At 56.8% G+C, this 23,076-nt stretch overlaps 1 protein-coding gene across 4 annotated transcripts in view; it reads left to right on the top strand.

Moving 5' to 3' along the window:
- The first annotated feature begins 2,415 nt into the window (after positions 1–2,415).
- IGSF21 (immunoglobin superfamily member 21) overlaps positions 2,416–23,076 on the top strand; it is a 240,438-nt gene continuing 219,777 nt past the window's right edge. The window contains exon 1 of one of the 4 annotated variants that reach the window (XM_070510915.1): positions 2,416–2,533. Coding sequence is in view for 2 of the 4 variants with exons in the window: in XM_070510911.1 (XP_070367012.1) it covers positions 3,149–3,218 (70 nt within the window). In the remaining 2 variants the exon portion in view is untranslated. Of the gene's footprint in view, positions 2,534–2,759; positions 3,219–23,076 lie in introns of those variants that run through there. The other 3 variants (XM_070510910.1, XM_070510911.1, XM_014836161.3) reach the window with 3 other exon arrangements.

Here is a 23,076-nt window from a genome sequence, read left to right as displayed (position 1 = left end):
GACTGTGGCTGCCCTGGGTGACTTTCCCTTTGGCAAAGTCACCCTGTGCCCTCTGCTAACCACGCCTCTCTGTGCTTCAGATATGTCTTTCTCTGGGGCAAAAGAAAAGGCTCAGGAGCTGTGTCTTATGAAACAAGAGCTGGAGCACTGGGCTCCCCAGGCGACGGTGTGCAGAGGTATCAGTGTTCCTATGAACAATTGCCATATGGTAATAAACACGCATGTCACAGCTGAGTCCCTTTGAGGAAACCGCCCTACTGTGTACCTGGACAGGATGTCCTCTCTTGGAATACGCGACCCAGGGGGCTGCCGCTTCTCTGAAAAGGTTCACTGCTACAGATGCCTGTTGGCACCTGCCGCCCTCGTGCTAGGAGCTGAGGAATGGGGTGGATATGACAAAGCGCCCTGCCCTCATTCATTCATTCATGCATCCATTCATGCATCCATCCAACAAATATTGAGGGTCTACAATGTGCCAGGGCCTACTGTGAGCCTACTGTGTGCCAGGCACTGGCTAGGAAGACCAATAATTATAATACAGGGTGATGTTAAGAGAGAATGTGGGTGATGGGGAGTCCTGGGGCTGAAGGAGTCTTAACTGAGGTCTCCACCCCCCCGGCACAATCCTTGGCCCTTGGAGGCAGCCCTCTCTTGCCTAGCAGCCTCCTTTCTTCCTTGCTAGTCTCTCCCAGGTGTCACAGCTGGCATAATGGAGGTGACTGTCTAGCCGCTCCCTGGTGCTCCCGGGAGGGTCTCTTTCCCAGCTGATATGGACCTGGGTTGGGAGAAAGCATCACCCTAGGGGCCCCTGGAATCCCACCTCATGCCTGGCTTTCCTCTCTAATGGCTGGGCTGCAGTGAATGCAGGCAGCAAGCCTCCCCCACGCAGGGTTTCACCTGGTGAACTGCGGCCCGTCCACCTGCCTGGGACTGCGGAGTAGGAATGCCCACACGGTGCTGCCTGGCACGTGCCAGCAGAACTCAGACCACCAGGAGGGTCCTCCCAGCTTGATGCTGCTTCCCAGCCAGGAAGGCCCATCCACAGAGGGCTTGGCACCTGGGATGGATTCGGGTTCTGCTGGCTTTTTCCTGGGCCAGAGGTGGGGAGGGGAAAGGGCAGAGAGGAGGCAGGCCCAGACTGTGCCCCACGGTGTGGCTGGGTCGGCCCAAAGAGAGGGTGTAGGGAGACGTGACCTCAAGATAGCCCTCAGCATCTTGGAGAAGGGGAGACTCAGGTGGGTGGGGGTGAGAGGGAGCAAAGAACAGGCAGCCAAAGGGAGAGAAAGGGCCTAAGCCTCCAGTGTTCAAGCCATAGCCAGCCCAATCAGCCTGGCAGCCAATTAGTCTGATTCAAAAAAAAAAAATTCCCACATAGGGACAAACTGTAATCAAACACCTATTTATAAGGGTTTATTACGATCATTATTATTATTTTACTGAGAGGATCATTCTAAAGCCTGTCAGGTGAACATAAGCTTTCAGACCTTCATAAATGCAAATCGCTCCTTCCCCAGGGTGGGCGGCCAGGAGCTGCAATGGATCTGCTTTGGGACAGGGTGTGGTGAGGCTTAGGGAGGGCAGACGGAGGGAGCAGCTCCCTGCCATGGAGCATCTCTACACAAGACTGGCCAAGAGACAGCTTAGCACCCACCCACTGCCCACCCCCCCCCCCACCCCCTCCATGGGCTGCTGGAGATGGAACTGGGTACAGACCCATTGCCGGTCTAGGTAAACAGAGCAACGGCCTGATGCAGCCACCTGGCAGAACTAGGGCAGCTGGGAATTCTCCATGGAATGCCATAGAAAGAACACCAGGTCAAGAGCGAGAGAGCTGGGTTCTGAGCCCAGTTCTGCCCCTGGCTGTGCTGGTCTTTCTGGGCCGCAGCTTGCCAATCTCCTGGGTCCCTGCCAGGGGTGAGATCCCATGCTCTGAACTCCCCCATCTAACCTCACCCCCAGCCCACTCCAAGGACGACAGTACTTCTCTGCTCCTAGGAGACCTGAGCTCCAGCCTGGCCTGAGGCTCAATGGGGTGTGTGTGTGTGTGTGTTGGTGAGAAGATAACACCTAGACAAAAGTCCCAAACCCCATTCCTCAGGCCTGGGGAGGAAAGGTGTCAGGTCCGCCAAAAAGGTGAAAACATTCCAGGCGGAAACAACCAGTTCCTCACCCATTCCTCACTGGATCCAAGAACGTGGCTATTCTTGGAAGAAAGGACAAAACATATCGCACCTCCGTGGGCTCCTGGGGGCGGGCAGCCGTAATTTGGGAAGTTTCACAACACTGATGCCCCTAATCCTTCTAAGGGCAGTAATAGGTGGCAAGGCCAGCACTCCTGGGCCACACCCTGCCTGCTCTGCTCCACGAAGGCATCGCTTCTCACGGGAGGTGCCTCCCTCCATCGCTGGGGTGGGAGGGGGTTGGTCTCAGGAATGGGATTAGGTGGAGGGAATCAGATGGAGCTTGGCTTCCGGAGGGCAGAGGTGCTCAGTCAGCTGGGGAGGGTTATGAAGCTGAGGGCAGCAAGCGAGTTGTGAGTGAGGGGGGGAGCCTGGGGGGAGGAGAGGGGAGGGAGACGGGGAGGAGGGGGAGGGGGCCTGGGAGGGGGTGAGCTCTCCTTCTCTCTGCAATAAATCGGCTTAGCGGACGAGGGCCGAACAGCCCAGAAAGGATTAAAGAAAAGTCTGTATAATACAGCGGAGAGCGCGGCAACGGGAGGGCGGGGAGAGGGGGAGGGACGGAAGGGAGGGCGCGGGGAGGGGGGCGCTCGCGCCGCCGAGAGAGGCGAGCGCGAGGCAGAGAGAGCGCGATTCGGCTCCAAACTCCGGCGCTGCAGCCTCTTCGACTCCGGGCCGCGGTGGGCGCCGCGCGCAGCCTGGGAGTCGGGGAGCTGGGAGCCGCGGCGCGACCGGAGGACTCCCCGAGCGCGAGGGTCGCGGCGCCCCGCAAAGCCCGAGCCGAGTCGAGCCCGGCGCCCCGGCCGCGGCGGCATGGGGGCGCCCCCGCGGCGCCCCACGCTGCCCGCCACCGTCGCGGCCGGCGGCCGGAGGCAGGAGCGCGCCTGAGCCCATGGCGAGGGGACCCGCCGCCCGCGCTCCCTCTGCCACCGCCGCCGCCGCCCCGCCACCGCCGCCAGCTCCCGGGCACCATGCGAGCCGCCCCGAGCCTCCGCGGCTGCGTCTGCCTGCTGCTCGCCGCGATCCTGGACCTGGCGCGCGGTGAGTGCGCGGGCGCCGGGCCGGAGCCCCAGCTGGGGACGCGCGCGGGGGCGGGCCGCGGGGAAGGGCGCGGGCCGGGGTCGCTCTCGAGAGGCTCGGGGTCCGAGCACCGCTCCTGGCCTGGGGGCCTGTGGAGCCGGTCGGCTGGGCGAGGGAGGGAGCATGTCTCAGGAGGAGAGAGCGCTCGTGGGTCTGTGCCAGGGTGTGTGTGTGTGTAGGAGCGTGTGTCTTTGTTGCGTCTATGTCTGAGGGTGTCCGGGGAGGAGCTGTGTGGAGAGGGTGCAGGAGTGTATTTAGAGATGTGAGTGTGTGTGATGGTGTGTGAGCGAGCGAGTGTCTGGAGGGGTGTTTGAGTGTCTGTCAGTTACACGGAGAAGGTGTGTGTGTGAGAAAGAGTGACTGGTTGGGGGTGTGAGCGGGTGCCAGCTGCTAGGTGAGGACGTGAAGTGTGTGAGCTCGTGTCATTGCATGTGTGAGCGTGTTAAAGGGCGGGGAGCATGTGAGGTGTGGCGTTTCATGCGTGTCCCAAGTATGCGGGTCTCTCTAGGGGTGTGTGACAGCTGATGGCTGTATTTCTGTGGGGGGGGGGAGTGTGTGTGCATAGGAGGTGAGAATGTGACACTTGGGCAGGAGTGTGTGTATCTAGGATGTGTGAAGATTCAGGCGCGTGGGGTTGTGTCGCTTCGTGGGTCGGGAGTATGTGTGCATGCGATGGAGTGTGTGGTTCTAGTGTGGAGGGAGGTATGGATGCGACCGGGGGCTGAGGAGGTGTGAGCAGCGGTGTGTGTGTGTCCCGCGTGGACTTGGTCCCAGGCTGGGCTGAGCCAGCTGGAAGGGGGTTGAAGCTGAGCGGGGTCTCCAGAGCGAGCGACCGGTGGCTGCGCAGCTCCAGAGTCTGGGGTTCGCAGCCCCTTCGGTGCCTCCCGCCGGGCGCCGCCTGGTGGGTCTTAAGTGATGCCAGTAGTCGAACCTGGCGACCCCGGCACCTTTTGGGCAGTGAGCCGACGCGTTGGCTATGAGCCTGGCGGCAGGGAGGCGGGACCAGCGAAGAGCCGCGGGCGCGGAGACTAGAGGGTCCGTGTCCTCGATTCCCCCCTAAGCCTAGTGCCAAACCTGGGTGCCGAGGACCAGCCCGGCGGGAGCCACAGCCTGGTTCAACCGCGGAGGGAGAGAGAGACGCGGGGTGCCAAAAAGTAGCCACTGAGACCAGTAAAGTGTCAGTCCATACCCCAACAGCGTGATGGGGGCGGGATAGGTGGGGGGTCAGTGCTGTCCTCTGCCATATGCCTTGTCCTACTGGGAGGGGCCTAGCCAGGTTCTGAGAGTGCCTGCCAGGAAGGGGTGCCCCGCCTAAAATAACCCCACCGCCTTCTACCCGGAGGTCCTTGGAGAGCGCTGGGTCTGCGGATGGGCGAAGCTGCAGAATTGGAGCCTGAATGGTGGTCCTTCTGGCAGAGAGGGGGGAGGGATTGGAGTAGCCCAGAGGGAATGCCAACCCCGTACTTTGTCCGCCTTCCCTTGGAGCAAGAGTCTTTCAAAGTGGATTAAAATCTCCCCCCAACTTTGGGATGAGTGCTCCCTCCCTTGGATGCCTCTAGAGGGAAAGGTTATGGGGTGGGGGTGGGGGGCAGGTCCGGGTTCCGGCGCTACCGAGAGTGCGCTGGGCTTTGTTGAAAACCACAGGAGCACTCACCTGGACACTGCAGGGAGCTGGGGTGTGCGCTGGGGACGGGAGGGGAGCATCCTTTCTCCCCAGAATACACAGAACAGAGAGACACCACAGGGGTGGGGACGGCGACTGATGGGAAAGACGTTGGTGGGAAACCCCGCTCCGTCCAGACCCCACCCTGCGAGCTCTCCCCAGACCCTGCGAGCAGCCTTCTCCGGGCTGCCGAACCGCAGAGAGCTGACCCGGCGTCCTGGCGCCTCCGCTGCCCTCGGCCGCCTCTGCAGCTGCGGGAGGCGGGGGCTCGGGCGCCGGGGAGAGCGCGTCTGGGTCGGGGAAGCCGGCGTGGCCTCTGAGCGCCGCTGCTCCGGGCGAAGGAAGAGCGCCGACCCGGATCGCGGACGGGAAACTTTCCAAGCCCGGGGCGCGGGCGGGGGTCCCGGGCCGCCAGGGAGCCCTCTCTCCTCCGCAGAGGAGCGGAGCTTGCTCAAGGGTGGGGTCCCTCCTTCCCGGTTCCCCTTCACGCCCACGAGGGGGCGGGGGCACGAGAAGGGTCCGTGCGAGATGCAAGAGGCCGGCTTGCCGGAGGAGGGCGCCCTTCCTGGATGTGACGGGAACCGTGCACCTGGCAGTTGCCTTCGCCGGGCCATCTGCCAGGCGCTGCCTCGGAGGCGGGGAGGGTAGAATCCAGGGCAAGCATTCAGAAACGTTCCTGCCCAGTGGGGGGCGATGGTCACTACTAGATAGGGACATGGCCAGTGCGCCCTCGCCCGTGCTGCCCCTATGGGTCGCAGAGCAACGGGGCTCACCTTTGGAGAGGTGTGTCCGCGCATTGGAAGAGGGGAGTCCTGCCCCTGGCTCCCCACTCCCCAGTATCTGACTCTCCAGGGGAGACACTCACGTTTCTTGGGTCTCCCAGATCACCCAGGAATTTACCTGGCCCGGGCGCTTCTGGGGAGGAAGTCCTGCATTTGTGCCTGTGTAGTGGCGGGGGAGACAGAGGGCACCGGGGATTGGGGGGGAGGGCGGGGGAGGAGAGTGGTTCTTGGATCTGCCTCTTTCCCCCTGGGAAATTCTCCGCGAAGATTAGGGAGTGGGCACGCCCAGTTAGGGCGAGTCAAAGGCCCCAGCCAGAGCCTGGCCGCTTCTCTCTTCGCAGCCGCGTGTCAGCTGGTGGGAGGGATGGCGGGGCTGGCTCGCCTGGGCACGGAGACTGCGGGGGCTGTGCGCGCGCGAGCTGGTGTGAAGACTCTATATATTCATCCCCCTTCCCCACCCCCACCTCACGCCTGGACCCAGCACGGTTCCTTCTCAGCCCCAGGCAGGAGATTTAAGGACCCAGCCCCGCGCAGGCTGCTCCGCCCCGGCCCCAGCCGCCCCGCCCCCAGCCATAAGCTCCGCCCCCTTCCCTCCCCGGATGCAAACTGGCTTCCCCCTCCCCCAGACGTTTTACTAGTTTTTGCTTTTTAACTGCAGAAAATGTTAGAGCTGGAAGCGACCTCCGAGATCACTTACTTCAGTGGTTCTGAAACTTCTATTTTTTAGCAGGAGAACCCTTTTAGAGTGGGAACTGATGATCACCGCCCCTAAAACTCTAATGCCTTGGGCAAGATGGTAGACGCAAGAGGAAAGCTGCCTGGTCGATACGGGGTCCTTCCACACAAGTCTCCTTAAGCAATTGAGATTGCTCCTTTCCTAATATCACAGCTGGGCTTTCGTTTCCTCAATAGCCACGATTATATGGATCAGCTGCAGTGTGTGAAGCTCGCGCTAGCTGCTTCGCAGACCTCATGCAGGCTGCAAGATGGGTTTAAGCTCCTCTTGTCACAGATTAGGAAACTGAGGCTCAGGGTTTTAAGACTTGTTAGTGACTGGAGTTAGGGCTCCTTCCAGCTCCTGCCTGGTCCAGCCTCAGGCTCCCTCTTTCCTTCCAATGTTCCCTCTCTCAGGTTCCCCAGAATTCCTTTGTGGGGGCAAGGTACCAGTGATGCCTTAGATTGGCCTGCTACCCCGACTTTGCAGAACATCTGTCACACACACCTGAACTTCACTGCAGTTGCAGGAGGGGCCCGGGGGCCGGGGAAGGAGATGGAGGAGTTTAAGTGACCTACTCCGGTTTCTGGCTTACAGCGGTCATGCCTCCAAAGGCAGAGGCCCAACAAAGGGGAGGCTGGTTAGTTCTCTTAACTGGGTGCCCTAGGGTCTGTGTAGGTGTCTCACCTGGCTTACCACCCTGTGCCACTCTGCTATATCCCCAGGTCACTTGAAATTCACTTATGCGTGACTTTATGCAAACACCCAAGTGTTTATTGTATACTGACTATGTGCCAGGCATGGTGCTAAGCACTGGGGACAGGGCCCTGAGCGTGGGAAGGGAGTCCCTGCCCTTATGGTGTTTACAGCTTAGTGGAGAATGGATTCTTCACTTAGAGAGAGGGAGGAGCTCTATCTCTGGCACTAACTGAGCTCTCACTGTATGCCAAGCACTGTGCCATGTGCTTTGTTGTTCTTGTCTCATTTAATCCTTACAGCCACCCTGAGAGGTAAAATTAGCCCTATTTTGCAGATAAGGAAACCGAGGTTCAGAGAGGCTAAGTGACTTGTCCAAGGTCACCCAGTCAGTAGGTGGTGAGCAGAGATTCAGACCCAGGACCATCTGACTCTTTCCTTCTGCTCTGCTGTCTCCTAGTGAGAAGGGACCTTGGTCACGTCCTCAGCTCCAGCCCTAAGGACAGTTGCAGTGTATCCACTCCCGGGTCTGGGTGTTTTACTCCTTCCCAAACCCTCATTGAGATAGGATTATCCAGTGGGTCCATCTGCACAGATGGGAGAGGAGTGTCCCTGAATGCCCTCATCATCATTGAGAGGATGAGTGGGCGTCTGTTGTGGGCAGGGCACATCTGAAAAGAGAAAGACCTATGACGGTGACCCTCATCGCAGTGGGGTGAGAGGTTGGGCACATTCCCGAAAAGATGAGTGACAATCCAGGGGAAATGTGTTGATAAGCTGCTAGATGCCAAATGAACTGATCTCCCCTTCAGGAAGTTCTTGGGGGAGGAGTGGTCACTTGGGGCATTAAGGGGACGCTTCAGAGGGGGGCGAGAACTTGAGCTGGACCTTGAAGTAAAGAGAGGACGTTCATAAGCCGAGCTCCAGGGAGGGAAACGTACCAGGAGGGAAACCTGCATGAGCAGAGAGCTGGAGGCAGGACGCAGCATGGTGGGACCAGCTCGCCTCCAGGTTATCTCCCCAGAGTCTAGTTGAGGACTGGGAGAAGGAAGAGTGATGTTCCTGGTAGCCACCAGGTACTGCACACCTACTAAATGTTCTTGCTGCGTTAGATGCTCTCCACAGTCTGCAAGGCGTATCGTTAGCCAGGTTTTGCAGATGAGGACGAGAGGCCCAGGATCTTTCTCTCTCTTCCTTCCTTCTTTTCTCTTCTTTCTTAAATAATGAACGAGGCTCAGGATCTTTTCTAAGTGGAAGAACTGGGGGTTTCAAACGCAGGTCTGATGCAATCTGGAGACACCGCTGCTCCCAGAGGAGAGGAGAAGCTGTTTATTTTTTCATCACTGGAAGGAGGAATGCAGCAGCCTCTACCATTTGCAAGAGGATGCAAAATCTTCACTTAAACGATAAATGTCAGTGGTGGTGAACTACATGATTTCTCTTCCTGAGAGGCGTCTGTCAGCAGAATAAAGTTCCTGGGAAGGACCTGGGGGCTGGGATCCTAGAGGCCACCTGCACCCTTTCAGTGGAGTCCAGTAGCCAAGGGGCCCATAACCACCAAGGCCTGCTGGCCGAGATTCCATAGATGGAACAAATAAATACAAAGTGCATGGAGCAGGAGGTGTGCAGAGCAGCAGCCCAAAGGAGGAGGAAAGGACATTGGGACACCCAGGAAAGGAATCCACCAGCCATGCCTACATCTCCTGGCAACACACCAGCTTTGCTTTGGGGAATTATGCACCCTCTCCACCTGCATGCCATCTTGGTAGGTGGCACAATCGGGTGAGGCACCCCCAGATGAGCCATCAGACACACTTTCCCTGGAATCTGAATATTGAGCGGAGGAAGCTGGAGAACCTCTGGAAAGTTCCCCGTGCTGGTGGGGGCCCCAAGAAACTGTACTTTGCTGGTTTCCCGGACCTAATAATGATGGGACCTGCCTCCCAGGGTGCTGAGCAGGGAGCGAGTCCTTACACACAGTGCTCTTAGCTCAGTCCTTTGGGCACTGATGGCTGTTACCAGGATTAACCATGCTTCCGCCAGACCTGCTCTAGCTCCAGCGGCGTGGGTGCCCCGGATGCCTGGGGCTTCAGCTTGTCCTTGCATTCTGTGCAATTCCCCATAAGCTCCCACCAGTTACTTTTTTTGGCTCGAGTTGTCCAGAGTCAGTTTGTGCTGTTTGCAAGAAAAGGACCCCACCTCATTCCCTCCCCAGGGGTGATGAGCCTTAGACTTGCTGGTCAGCCATGCTTGGCAACACCTGGAGGATGGTTCATGGCCTGCTGGCTGGGGGTGACCGATTTCCCTGCTTGCTCCCCATCTTTCCCTGGAGGCCCAAGGTGTTGTTCCCCCCAGATTGAGTGCAGTCCAAGACTCAAATGGTTTGTTTCTGAGAAAAGCAGGGGTGGAGCCAGCCTCACCATGACCCTCCCACCCCCAGCTTCTAGTCGACTAGAAGCTCCGTGAAGGCAAGGGGCCCCATCTTGTCCTGCTCACTATTGAAACTTCCTCACAGAGCACACAGTGAGTGCTCAATAAAGGTTGGCTGTTGCGATGAATAAGCCACCTTTGGCCTTTAGACGTGTGCACCCTGGTTTAGAAGAGGGCTGGGTACATGCCTTTCTTTTCTTTTTGAGAAGATTAGCCCTGAGCTAGAGCTAACATGCTGCCAATCCTCCTCTTTTTGCTGAGGAAGACTGGCCCTGAGCTCACATCGTGCCCATCTTCCTCTACTTTCTACGTGTGACTCCTGCCACAGCATGGCGTGCCAAGTGGTGCCATGTCCGCACCTGGGATCTGAACCGGTGAACCCCGGGCCGCCGAAGCAGAATGTGCATACTTAACTGCTGCGCCACCGGGCCGGCCCCAGGGTACATGCCTTTCTACAGAACCGTGTGTGACAAGGCTTCTTGTGCGTGGAGCTTAGGCCGGATTCACAAGTGAACTGCCTGTTCAGAAAGTTCTGCCCCTGGAACCACGTCTGTCTTTCTGAAGACTCTCAGGTCCTCAAAGTGGTGGAGACTGTGACTCCCCCCATCCTGACTCCCGAGCTGCCAGTAGGACTTGAGAGTTGACAAAATGCTTCCATACCCGTCGCTCCACTTAGTCCTCGTCAGACATGAAGGTGGTTACTCTTGTGCCCATTGAAGAGACCAGGGAAACTGAGGCTCAGGGAGATGAAAAGGTAGTGGCAGGAAGTGGTTGGACTGGAAGCTGGGCTTGGTGGCTGTGCACCCAGCCTTCCTTCCCTCCCCCACTCACTGCACTGCTTCTGTCAGCCCCCAGGGGTCCGAATGAGACAGGTCAGCTCCCTTTGACCAATATGGACACTTTGACCAATAAGCAGGCGCTGTGGGCTGGGTGCTGTTGCAGCCACTTTGCAGATACGGCCTCCTCCATCCTCCACTGCCGTCCAGATGGGTGTGACATCCTCTGTCCCCAGGCGAGCATGCTGATGTGCCCATGGCCGTCTCTCCACCCCACAGACTTGGCCTGCTGAGGTTTCTGGCCTTAGCTTCCCCTCCACCCTGACTTCCGCCCTTTCTTGGCTCAGAGAGCAGGCATCTGCCCTCAGCCAGCACAGCCCCCAGCTCCTTCAACCTCCCTCCAAGTCTTTTCTGTTGCCCGCTTCCTGCCCTCTACACTGCCTCCCCCCCGCGCCACCCCTGCTGACCCAGGTGTCCCCTAAGAGTGCTGGCAGTGGCACTTTGAGCAACACTGTTGAAACGACCCTCCTCTGGGGCTGGAGATGGTCGTGGGTTGGTCTCCCTACTGGACAGAGGGCTCTTGAGGGTGGGATCCCTGCCCCTCCAGCCCTGGCATGGGCCCTGGCTCTGAGCAAATCCTGAAGATGTGTTTGTTGAATGAATGAATGATGTCTCCTCTGAACCTGAGTGGTTTGGTCCAGACACTAGGCCTGGGCCTGTTTCCTGGTCCAGCTCAGTCACCTCCGGAAGTCCTTTCTGGTATGAGGGTGTGTTCATGGTCCAGCTCTGCCCACCATCACTCATGTTGGCATCGTGACTGGCATCTGGGGGATGAGCCAACAGGAGAAGTTGGTGGGAAGACCAGAGGGCTTCCTGTTCCTTCTGGGTTCTCCTCGGGGTGGGGTTGGGGGGAGGGTGCTGCCCTTGATTGGTGATGGGTGAGGAGATTTGGGGAAGAAAGGAAGGAAGGAAAAAAGCATGCACTGAGCAGCTACTGTGTGCCAAGCCCTGTGGCAGCCATGTTCACACACGATGTCATATTAACTCCCCCCAGAGACTCCCATTTTGCAGATGAGGAATGAGGCTTAGAGACGTCGTGTGATTTGCCGAAGGTCCCACTGCTAGTGAGGGGCGAGCTGCATTCACACCCAGGCCTTGATCATGCTTCTCTTTCCAACTCTGAGTTTACAGCTTGAAACTGATCAGTGGGAGTATTCACACCACAGAAATCAGCTAACACTACAGATCAGGGCTCCCCCACCCCAGAGCTGGTTGTCACTCTTACCAGCACAGCACTGGGCATGGGCTTCCTTCCTCCATCACCGTCTCTGTGGAGCAGCCACCTGGTGTTAATGTACTTTGGTTTCCATCTGAACTGGGTTCGAGTCGCAGCAGGGCCGCTTCCTAGCAGAGTATCCTTGGACAAGTCACTGCCTCTCTGAGTCACAGTTTCCTTGTCTTTTGAAAATGGACGGTGTTGTGGGGATAAATGAGATAATACATGATGCACCTGGTGTGTAATCGGGCCTTAGTCCTTGACCCTCCCTTCCTCCTAAACCCCGCGGTGGGCTCAGCCGGCCCTGGAGTCTCTGGGCGAGGCAGAGCGGGCTCCCGCTTTCTACTCCCTGCCCTGGAAGCTGACTTCGGGGCCCAGCCAGGGGATCCAGGCTCATTCTGGACTGGCACAGACCCCCACTTAAGGAATTTCGGGCTGTTGGCCGCCCCACACAGCATGAATGCATTTGAGAACAATAAAAGATCACGTGTAATAAATGCCTACACAGGGACTCCAACATAAATCCTTGGGAATGAAAAGGAGTGGCCCAGGAAGGCGCTGACGGATTGAAGCCATCTTGATCTTGACACGTAAGGAGGAAATCCCAGGCAGGGGGAACGGCAGGTGCAAAGGCCTGGAGGAGGGACTCAGAATCCTGCCTGGCTGTGCGAGAGCTGGGAGGCAGGGAGGCAGCTGGCCTCACCTGACTCTAAAGTGCTCGCGGAGAAGCTGGGAATGAGGCTGGAGCTGTTGGCAGAGCCCCCCGTGCCGGGGTGAGGGGTCTGGAGTTGAGCCCGGGGGCCGTGGGAAGCAGTTGAAGAGAGAGGAGTGGCGTTCCCAGAGCAGTGCCCTGGGAAGATTAATTTGGCTTTTCTGGGCCACCTGAAGCTGGAAACTCTTGGAACCTCCGTCGGGTTATAAATGATTGCTCTGGGGTGCCCAAAGAGACAACGGCCTCCAGGAAGAGATGCTGTTATCTGGAGTCTGCCGCCTGTCCCAGAGTGTCCAGACCCGGCAAGGAGGGGAAGCCAGGCTCCTGCAAGGCCCTGCCGAGATCGCCCGGCCTGCAATGGGGCTGCTCCAGCCGGTGCATATACATGGACCTGAACCAAGAGCGATGGGAGTAGCTTGTCCTGGGGAGAAGCTTCTAGTTCCCCAGGGGGCGTGGGCTCTGGGGTCTGACCAGGGTTCAGATCCCATCTCCACTGCTTATCCAGCACATGAACTCAGGTACCCTCTTTGTTACTTTCAGCCTCGATTTCTCCAGCTGAACAGGCAGCTCGTCATGGTGGTCTCGCAGGGTCGGGGCTGCTGGGAAGAGTAGGGGCCCTCCTGCACAGTGCCTGGCACACAGTAGGTGCGTGAAAAGTGGCTGCCACTGCTGTAATGATGTTTGGCTTCCTGCCCTGTGGTGGAATCTCCCCACGTGAAGGGGAAGAAGTGTTTACAAGTTCCGATGCCCAGGAGGAAGGGGTACCAGGCAGGTTCCCGGCACTGAACACTAAGCGAGTCCTCAGGCGTGGAGTTACAGAGCGTCAGGGCCAGACGGGAGCTGAGCCATCATCTGCACTGTCTCCTCTCCCCATTTTAAAGCTGAGAACACTGAGGCCGGGGAGAGGACAGACTCTTCTGTCGGTGCACACGCTGTGTATGACGTGGGGCCCGGCCTTCTCCTTCAAGGCCCTGGGGGCCAGCCCAGGGCACATCAGGCAGACCCACCATGATGAGAGCTTTGCATGGGGGAGCATCAGGGTCCCCCAGACTCGGGCAGGGATCTTGGCGGGCTGCAGTGGGGAGTGACCCCCCAGACTCGTAAATCGCAGGAGTGGCTTGGGAGTCGCCCGGGAGCAAGGCAGCTGGGCCATTGGGCTTTTTTGTCCCTTTGCCAAGCTGTTCCCTTTGCCCTTTTGTTTCTTTCTGCAGAGGCACTCTCGCTCCTCCGATGGGGTTGTTTGTCACCAGTCCAGTCATTGGCGCCTCCATTATCTCCCAGCACCGCCCCTCCCTCCCCTCTCCTTAAGGCTGCCCCAGAGGAAGGCGTCCATCATGCCTGCCCTGGCATCATGCTGGGCAGGGCGGGAGCTGGGGCAGGCGCGGTGCGGATGCACTCGCGGGGCGATGATAGGGGCTGGAGCGGCCAGAGGGTGGATGGCATCCACTCCAGAGCTGGAGCTCACTGCCGGAGCTGCAGGTTTTTGTCAAGTGGGTATTCAGGCCACACGATTACCCAAGGCCAGGGGCCTGGTTCTACAGAAGCAGGTGATAAGTTCCTAATTGTCACCCGGCACCTGATGTCTCCGGCAGGGAGTGAGGTGGGGGCGGCAAAGGCACCCACATCACAAAGACTTCTTTGTTGGCTTGGGTGGCAGAGAAATGGACCAAGCTCCTCTTGGAGGCGAAGAGACAAAGAGGCCAAGAGGCAGCATCAGAAGGTGGATTCTAAGACCTGTCGCTGCCTGAGGAGCCCGCTGGGAGGGGAAAGGCAAGCCCCAGGGGGAGAGATTCAGTTACCCAAAAGGCACGAGTTTGTGCTTCCCAGGGCAGTGTGACTCCCAGAGAGAGCCCTTTCTTGTTGCAGGAAGCAGCATAGTTCATTCATTCATTCATTCAGTCATTCACTGACTCGTTCATTGGTGCAGCGAATACTAATTGAATGTGTCCTGCGGGTCAGCACCGTGCTGTTCTAGAAATCCGGCAGAGAACAAACAGGCAGGTTCTTGCTCTCATGGGGTTTCCAGCCCAGGGCTGTGCTGTTCCATCCAGGGCCGTGTTTGATGATTGACATTTACATGACAACTAAACAAAGCACTCAGCTTTTATTCAACCAAATTAAACAAAATCCAGTTCCTCAGTCAAACTAGCCGGGTCTGGGGCAATGTTTCTTGTTAGGTGGGGCCTGCCCACTGGCAAAATAACAAGGAATCATGAAGAGGAGGGTCTTCCCCTGTTCCTTTCTCGTCTTGTCCTTCCAGTTGTGCCGAGGAGAACGCCTCAGGCTGGTGATGTCATGTTTTTCACACCCTCCACTGCCCGCTAATCCACCTTTCCAGCAAGTACATCAGGCATCAAGCCTTCAGCGAGCCAGAGGGAGCAAGACTTTTAATAGCAGTGATCTGTTTTCGTTGTAATTCTTTTTCAGTCGCCCTCTGTTTAAGGCAAGTGAGACTGGTGTGCCATTTGGGGCAGTGATTTAAATTCTCTCTTTCTTTAACAATGGCTTATTTAAGTAAAAAATGAGTTGAGTTAAAGAAAAATGTTAAGCACAGAGGAGAGCAGGTGGCATGCGGATATGGCCAAGCTGTGAAGGTGGCGGGTGCGAACGCGTGCAGTTGAGAAACCCCGGTTCAGATGGAATGGCGCGTGCGTTGGGGGCAGACGGAGTAGGGAGCCACGGTCAGCGCCGTCGTTACTCACTCGACAGCCATCAGGTTCATCAGGAAACGCCAGGCTCCACTGGGGCGTCTGAGGAGCGCTTATTAAAGGGGCTGTTTGCATGGGGCGTGGGGCAGGCAGCAGGGCACGGGGCAGCCCCTGGGGGCGAGGAGCAGTGGGGAGCCATTGTCACCCATAGACAGGAAAGAGGGCTGTGTGGGACAGGGCTGCCTGACGGGACGGTGGCCCTGGGCAGAGGGGTGCAGCCAGCTGCTGGGGACCTGCCAGGGGGCCAGAGGGAGGAGTCCCCCAACCTCACCCTCCTCCTGCCTTTAAGGCTCTTGCTGGTGCCGCCCATGGATCCAACCCAAGTGGACACCCATATAGCGGGGCCTCCCAGGCACAGAGCCAGTGGAGGGGGGATGGAGAGCGAGCTGGGAGCAAACAGCAGAGATCTGGCACCGTCCTGCTGAAGTGTCAGTCTCCCATCTATAAAGTGGAGATTGCGCTACCTACGCAACAGAGGGGCTGTGATGAGGAAGTGGGACCATGTGTGGTCCTGGATGTTAGATTTTCCCAAGCCAAAAAGTAGATATGAGGAGCCAGACTGGTGGCATAGTTGTTAAGCTCATGCTCTCCACTTCAGTGGCCTGGGGTTTGTGGGTTCAGATCCCAGGGGCGGACCTATAACTGCTCCTCAAGCCATGCTTTGGCAGCATCCCGCATACAAAGTGGAGGAAGACTGGCACCGATGTTAGCTCAGCGACAATCTTCCTCAAGCAAAAAGAGGAAGATTGGCAACAGATGTTAGCTCAGGGCCAATCTTCCTCACCAAAAAAAAAAAAAAAATATATATATATATATATATATATATATATATATGAGCATCTGAACCTGGGCTTTAAGAAGGTGGAACTGGCTTTTCAGGGGCATGGTGAATGTGAAGGGAGAGCACAGTGGTTTGCAGAGAGGAAACGCCTGCGCTCTCCGCTGTTGAGGTTGACCTTTGCTTTGTGTCGTCTCTACTCTAGAGTCTTCAACATCCCTACACCTCCCCTGTCCCCTGGTCTGCCTCTCTGATTGATTACTCCACCCCAGGGCACACTGATTCGTCGTTCCCCAGTCTATTTTCCGCCCTATTTCCCACAAAGAGATTCTTTCTCCTTAGATCCATTTGGGGCATCTTTCCTGCCATCCCCGCTGGCTCCTACCATGTGCAGCCTGGTCCACATCAGTCACGAACACGCTCAACGCTCCCTCCTCCTTCCGAGTGGAAAGGAAGGTGCTCTCCAAGCCTCAGCTCCTCTCAGTGGAGGCTGCTCCCCACTTGCAGGTGGGGGAGGAGGCAGGATCCCAGGGAGCAAGTCAGCCCTTTGGACCAGCAGCTCTTCGTCCCTCGCCTGAGAGCTGAAAGTGCTCATGCCGCTTTAGAGGGCTCGTCTCCCTGGAGCGGATGGCGTTTGGGGAGTAGCTGGCTTCTAAATGGAGACAACCATTTCTTGGGAAAACTTCTACCCGCAGCTGCCTCGGCTCCAGGCTTCTCCCTTGGCTGAGGGGACTCCCCTCTTGCCCCTCTGTTTTCCTTTGTCCCGTCTTTTTTCCATCTACCTTGACTGTTCAAATTGACTTTGATGAGGACTAATTTTGCCAGTTGAGATTCACGAGACGCTTACACCATCCGTGCTTTGCTGAAATTGCCGTGACAAATACCAGTGGCAATTTCTTCTCTGGCTCATTCTCTAAAGGGCTCCGGGCAGGGCACAGCGCCCCTGCCCGCCGCCAACACGCCGTCCGTCAACACCGCTGTCTTCCGCCAGCCCTGCTATTTGCCCTGCCCCTGCCTCCTGGCTCAGTGGCAGTGTGACCCTCTGGGGGGTCGTCGACTGCTCAGTGGGGATAAACACACCTTAGGAAAAACTCCACCAACAGCCCCCTTGAGTCTCGTTTCCAAGTTGGCCAAGGTGACATTCCTTTATTCAGCCCCCTTTCTGTCTACCTGACTGTTCCGTTGACATGAATGAGGACTCATTCTCCAGTTGAGTATGGGGCCATGTCCTGCGGGCTGGTCCTCCCTCCATGCTGGCCGTGGGGCCTCCCTCCATCCTAGCACTGGGGTGCCACCTCTGGCTCCTGGGTCTCAGCGGTGGCTTTTGTCACCCATGTGTCTCTCTCCCTGGGTGGTGGCAGTGCTGCCTTCTGGTCAGCCAGCTCTGACGCACTCCCTGGTCCGAGCGTGGGCACACTGCAGAGACCGCCAGACTTCGGTCTGCCCTTCACCATGTTGGTCATATCTACATCCCGTTTGAACTATTACTTACATCACCATTTCCTTAAAATCAAATTTGCATTAGTTTCCTCTTTTTTGATTTGTTTTGTGCAAAGGTATAACGTATAGGTGTGTTATGCTGAGTGTATATATTTTTCTTTGTTCATATTAAAATAAACATGTGACTATTTGAATTTTTTAAAAAGCTTCTCCACACCACCTAGCAGCATCCTGAGAGCCACAGTGGAAAACACCGGTTTGGTAGAAAGGGTGCCAGCCTTGGAGTTATGAGCCCCAGGATCCGATTTCAACCTCTCCTTTAACTTGCTGCATGACTCACCCCCCTCCCCTGAGTCTTAGGTCCATAAAATGAGGGGTTCAGTCTGAACGATCGGGTTCTAAGATTCTTTGACGGGGAATAAGATTGGGAAGGACAGTCCCATCTATGTCCAGAATATTTCCTTTAAGACATATTTGATACCCCAAGTTCCCACCTGTGGGATGAAGCATCCTGCCTCCAGTGGACCTCGCTGAACAGCAGCTGTTCAGTGACACCAATAGCCACTCACCTCCTCAGAGCACAGACTTGGCCTCACTTCAGTTCCATTCAACAGCCATTTCTGAATTCCGTTCACCAGCACCTGCTCTGGGTCGGGCCCTCTGCTTGGGCCGGCACCACAGGAGGGCCCAATAAGAGCCAGCATCTGTCCTCAAGGTGTTCACGGTCTCCTGGGGCAGCTAGGCAGGCCAACAAATAAATTACAGAATAATGCTGGAAATTCTAAAATTGAAATAGCTACCAAGTCCTTGCAGGAACGCAGAGAGGGAATAATTAATCTGCCTGAGGTGTTGGGGAAAGTCATCTATCACCAGAGAGGTTAAGCCACTTGCTCAGGATTGCATAGCGGTAAGTGGCCACGCGGAGTTTTGAACCCAGGACGTCTCATGTTGTAACTGCTTTCTATGCTCTCTGCCAGTGATCCCTTCCAACTTGACCTTTTGTGATTCTAGAGCTTTTGGGACCTCCCCTCCTGATCCTATGTAGCATTAGGGGCAGGAGCTCCATCAGCAGCCGGAGCTGGCCCTGGGCTCTGTAGCTGGGCCACTGTGGAAGGCCAGGGGCCTGGCCCACCTACCTCAGCAGTCGCCGGGTGGCAGTTCGGTTCTGCTCTGTTGTCTCTGGCTACGTTATTATTCTTCTTTCTTTCCAGCATGCTGCTAAAAGCTTCCTGCATAGCGCATGCAATCCGCTCTTTAAAATTTCAAGGGCTTTACTTAAACAATGTTATTTCCCTGGGAAAGGAGATGGAAGAGGCATTTGTGATGGTTATATTTAGTGCAGTGTGTGGGTCTGAGCAGATGAGTGTGGGGTTTGGTGGGCGTGGGGGTGACCAGGGAGATGTGTCCATGGCGATGGGAGGGTCTGCAGCTGGTCTCCCTTCCTCCTCATCCCCCAGAAAGCGTAGCCTCAGAGGGATCTTCTGGAAAGATCACTGGGGTGCTGCCTGAGGTGAACCACTGGGGAAACCTACAGCTGGACCAAAAGCCCTGTCCTTCTGCCACACAGGACCTCAGTACTGAAGACATGGTGCTCCTCTCTGCCCCAGGGTCTTTGCATGTGCTGTTCCCCCTGCTGGAACTCACCTCCTTCTTTGGACTCAGTCCTGTTCGTCATTCAGGTCTTGCCTTAGATATTACTTCATTCATTCACTATTTACTCAGATACTTTCCGTCTACCTACTGTGTTCACAGCATATAGGGTACAGAGGTCGTTTGTGACTCGTCTTCATGTCCCCTGTGCCTGGCATGGTTCTGGCACAGAGCAACCATCAGCAAGTGTTTATGGAACTAATGAGAGCCTGGAATCTGGAGGAAGGAAAAAGTTGCCCTCCCGTTGCTTAGAGCCTCCTTGGAGATTCCGGCCAAAGACACTGTGAACTCTGAGTGAGCCAGTTGGGTCTTACAGAGATTTACCTGTTCAGGGAAGGAAGGGAGAATTCATTCCCACCTTCTTTTGACCATCCATTGACCCACCCATCGACCCATCCATCCACCCACCCACCCACTCATCCACCCACCCATCCATCCACCCATCCATCCATCCACCCTCCCATCCATCCATCCATCCACCTATCCTCCATCCACCAACCCACTCATCCACCCTTCCTTCCACCCACCTATTCATCCATCCATCCACCCATCCACCATCCACCCACCCACTCATCCACCCATCCATCCACCCATCCATCCATCCATGCATCCATCCATCCACCCACCCACCCATCCATGCATCCATCCATCCATCCACGCATCCACTCATCCATCCACCCATCCACTCATCTATCCATCCATCCATCCATCCATCCATCCATCCATCCACCCTTCCATCCATCCATCCCTCCACCCATCCATCCGTCTATCCATCCATCCATCCATCCACCATCCATCCATCCATCCACCCACCCACTCATTCATCCACCCACCATCCATCCATCCGTCCATCCATCCACTCATCTGAAAAATAGGACCCTTCCTATGTTGCAGGTAGAGTGCTGGGCACTGAGATACAGTGGTGATAGATAAAGACAAAGCCTGCCCTTCTGGAGCTCGCCTTGCAGAGCGCGTGACTAGGCAGAGAGCACACATGAACGTGTGACCAAAGGGCAGGCAGTGATAACCTCGATGGAGAAGAAGGCCTGGTAAGAGTGATGGGAAAGTCAGGGACAGGCCCTATTTCTTGAACATCTACTACATCCAGGCCCTGGGGCTGTGAATAAGCACAGCCACTGTCTGCAGTGAGTCTGGGGACGGGGAGAGCCAGGACGGGTGTGGCAGTGACTAGGGAGATCACAGTCAGGTGGGCCTCCGGTGAGGTTCTGGGGGAGGAGCTGGGTCTTGGGGGAAGGGAGGGTTTGGCAGGGTTCAGCTGACTCATGGTTTTCAAACTGTGCTCCTTGGAACCCCAGTTTCCCACAGAGGGACCCCCTGGCATCATTGGGCGGCCAGAATGTGGTCAGAGTGATAGTTGATGGGCCCTCGTCCTAAGTCAGGCCAGGAGCCCTGCTTTGCCTGTTTCATAGACGGGGCTTCTACTGAAGCTTGACTTTGAGGGAAGGAATTTGAAAATGAGTGTTTTGGAGGATGGGGAGGAAGGCTGGACCATCACGGCTGGAGGAGGGTGTGGGGTTTTTCTGTTTAGATTCAACACTATTTTCACTCTATGTGTGGGGAAATCGAGGCCCAAAGGGGCCAGTGACTTGTTCCAGGTCACCAGCAGGAGGGGGCCATAATCTGGGACAAAAGCCTCTGATTTCTGCCTTTTTCCAAACTGGAAGGGAGGCCTGTGATAAAACACCGCCTGACCCTGGACAGGTGGCATGGGGGCCATTGTACCCCCCCCCCGGCCCAGCCTCAGAGCACCCCTATAACCCTCTCCTCGGCCGGCCCACTGGTCTGCCCACCCTCGTGGGAGCCTGGAATTAGACAAAATGTTTTATGATCCCACGCTTCGTTATGTTTTATTAAAAGCGCCTGTGTGGCTCCCGCTGGCACATCTGCCAGGCCCCGGCCGGGGCTTCCTCTCCCTCCTCCACTGCCACCTCTCCGCAGCCGAGCAGGCGGACAGCTGCCACCCCAGCCCCTAGCCCTTCCCCCGCAGAGCAGAGCCCCAGCCAGGCTGTCAGGTGTCGATGAATAAAGGGGATCCTGCAGGTGGGGACAGACCGAGGATTTAGAATGATCACGCTGTGTGTTCACACAGCCCCATCTGGTCCCGCAGCTACCCTTGGATGGAACTGGTTCAGAGAGGTGGAGGGGCAAGTCCAAAGTCACACAGCACATTAGATGCTCCTAGTCCTGTGTGTCTTGCCCCTTCCCATGCTCCCCGTGCAGATCCAAGGGCAAGCTGACGTCCCTCCCCAGGCTGCCCGTGTTCTATCCACCAGTGACCGGAGGGAATACCGTGCTGTCAGCAGGCTCTTGGTTTCAATCCGGGAGCCAGGAGGAAAGCCCTGGCATCAGGTATTTCCGGTGGAGAAGCTGCTCTCCACTTCCTCCCGGTGGGGGTCCTGTGCCGTATCAGGGGGCCAGGCGGAGTGTGTAGAGTGTGGCCCACCCGGATCTGAATGGCAGCTGAGTCACCTGCTAGATGTGTCATCGGGGGCAAGGCGCATAACTGTCCTGAGCCTCAGTTCTCATCTGTAAAATGGGAGTGATGATATCTGCCTCGTTGGGGGGATTGCGCAGGCATCTGACGCCTGGTAGACATTTACTAAATGGTGGCAATGGTTTTTAATGGGATCTGGCATAAAGGAGAGAGGGCATTTAATCAGATCTTCATTCGAGGGGAGAGGGAAGTTATAATCTTGCTTATCATTGTCATTATTATTAGCTAATACTAATGGAAGTCTCCTTATTCACTTATCAAATACTTACTGATGTCCTGCCATGCGCCCAACAAGACACCCAGAGCCTTGGCCTCGTGGGGCTGACATTGTGGGGGATGAGGCAGAAATAAACAGATAAACGACCCCGCTCCAGATGGTGCTGTACTGAGAGGAGAATGCAGCAGTGCCACAGGGTACTGAGGGGCTGGGGGCAAAGCAGCTTCTCTAGATTGGGTGGTCAAGGAAGGCTTCTTGGAGGAGGTGTCTTTTGAGATGAAAGGAAGGAGAAAAGTCTGGTTCAGCTCCACCCTCATGTCTTCTAGCCAGGCCGTGTGTTTGTAGCTGACTCCTTCTCCCAATGGGGTTTTCCTTGGGCCCTGCTCCCCATCACTAGGAATTGGCCACTTATCGTTCCTTGACATCAGCTGGCCCATCATGGTACCCCCTTAGCCCTGGGGCAAAGGCCTGAGGAAGCAGGAGGCCAGGGGCTGTGTCAGGCACGTTCTTGACCTGTTCCCATTTAATCCTCGCAGAGCTCCAGGAGCCGGGCCGTGTGGCTCCCTCCATTTCAGAGGTGAGGGGCTGAGACTCAGAGATGCGTGCCTCATAGCTGGTGTGAGGAGGAGCTGGGATTTGAACCAAGGTCTGTCCGACTCTGTCCCTTCTGATTTAGCTGCCACCTCTTGCTCGCTGGCTGTATGCATCTGTGTGTCCAGTGGGAGGGCGAGGAGAGGGACAGCCCGCTCTCAGCGCCCCCTGTTCCACCTCGGACCCCCAGCGTCTGGGCTGGAGCCTCACGCGGGTGGGATGAGTTTGCTGGAGGCAGGGAGCCGCAGAGTATGGATGGCTCTCGGAGCCGGCCGGCGTCGGGCGGCAGAAAGGTATTAATTAGCCGTTATTACCCGGCCGCGAGGAGGTGGAGAGAGATTAAGGTGGCGGCCTGCACGTCCGTTTTGTGGCAGCCAAGAAGCAACAGTAAATCAGTGCTATGAATCGATGCTGTAAGAGGGAGATACGTTTTAATCTTATTAGTGGTCCAGCCTTACGGGGAGCGAGGCCGGAGAGTCCTCCCTCACGGGGCCTCAGCCGGGAAGGAGGGAGAGAAAGCGGCAGGCGCTTGGACCGTCTGGGATTGCACCAGCGTGGAGAACTTTGACCCTGTCGGGAGAAGCTGGGGGCATGGGAGAGGAGAAGGGAGGACTGGGTCAGCTGGGTGGGCCCTCCAGTCTCCCCAAGCATCTCTGCCAGACTTAGTCCTACTGTGGGCCCCCTCCCCTCTGTGAATGGAGGGCTCCGGGTTGGATGTCGGTCCAACTGCCTGGCCTGGATGGGGTTCTGACTCCAGTGCTGGGCCTAGCCGTGCCCCCGCCCACGGTGGAGGCTCAGAGGCTGAGAAACCTGCAGTGGGTCAAGGGGAGGAGCGGGCACCTCTGGGTGGGTGGGAGGTGTGAGGAAGAG

Source organism: Equus asinus, chromosome 5 (genome assembly GCF_041296235.1).
Source record: "Equus asinus isolate D_3611 breed Donkey chromosome 5, EquAss-T2T_v2, whole genome shotgun sequence".
NCBI classification, from domain to species: domain Eukaryota; kingdom Metazoa; phylum Chordata; class Mammalia; order Perissodactyla; family Equidae; genus Equus; species Equus asinus.
The sequence above is the reverse complement of the archived record's forward strand: the minus strand, read 5'-3'. Positions and strand labels throughout refer to the sequence as shown.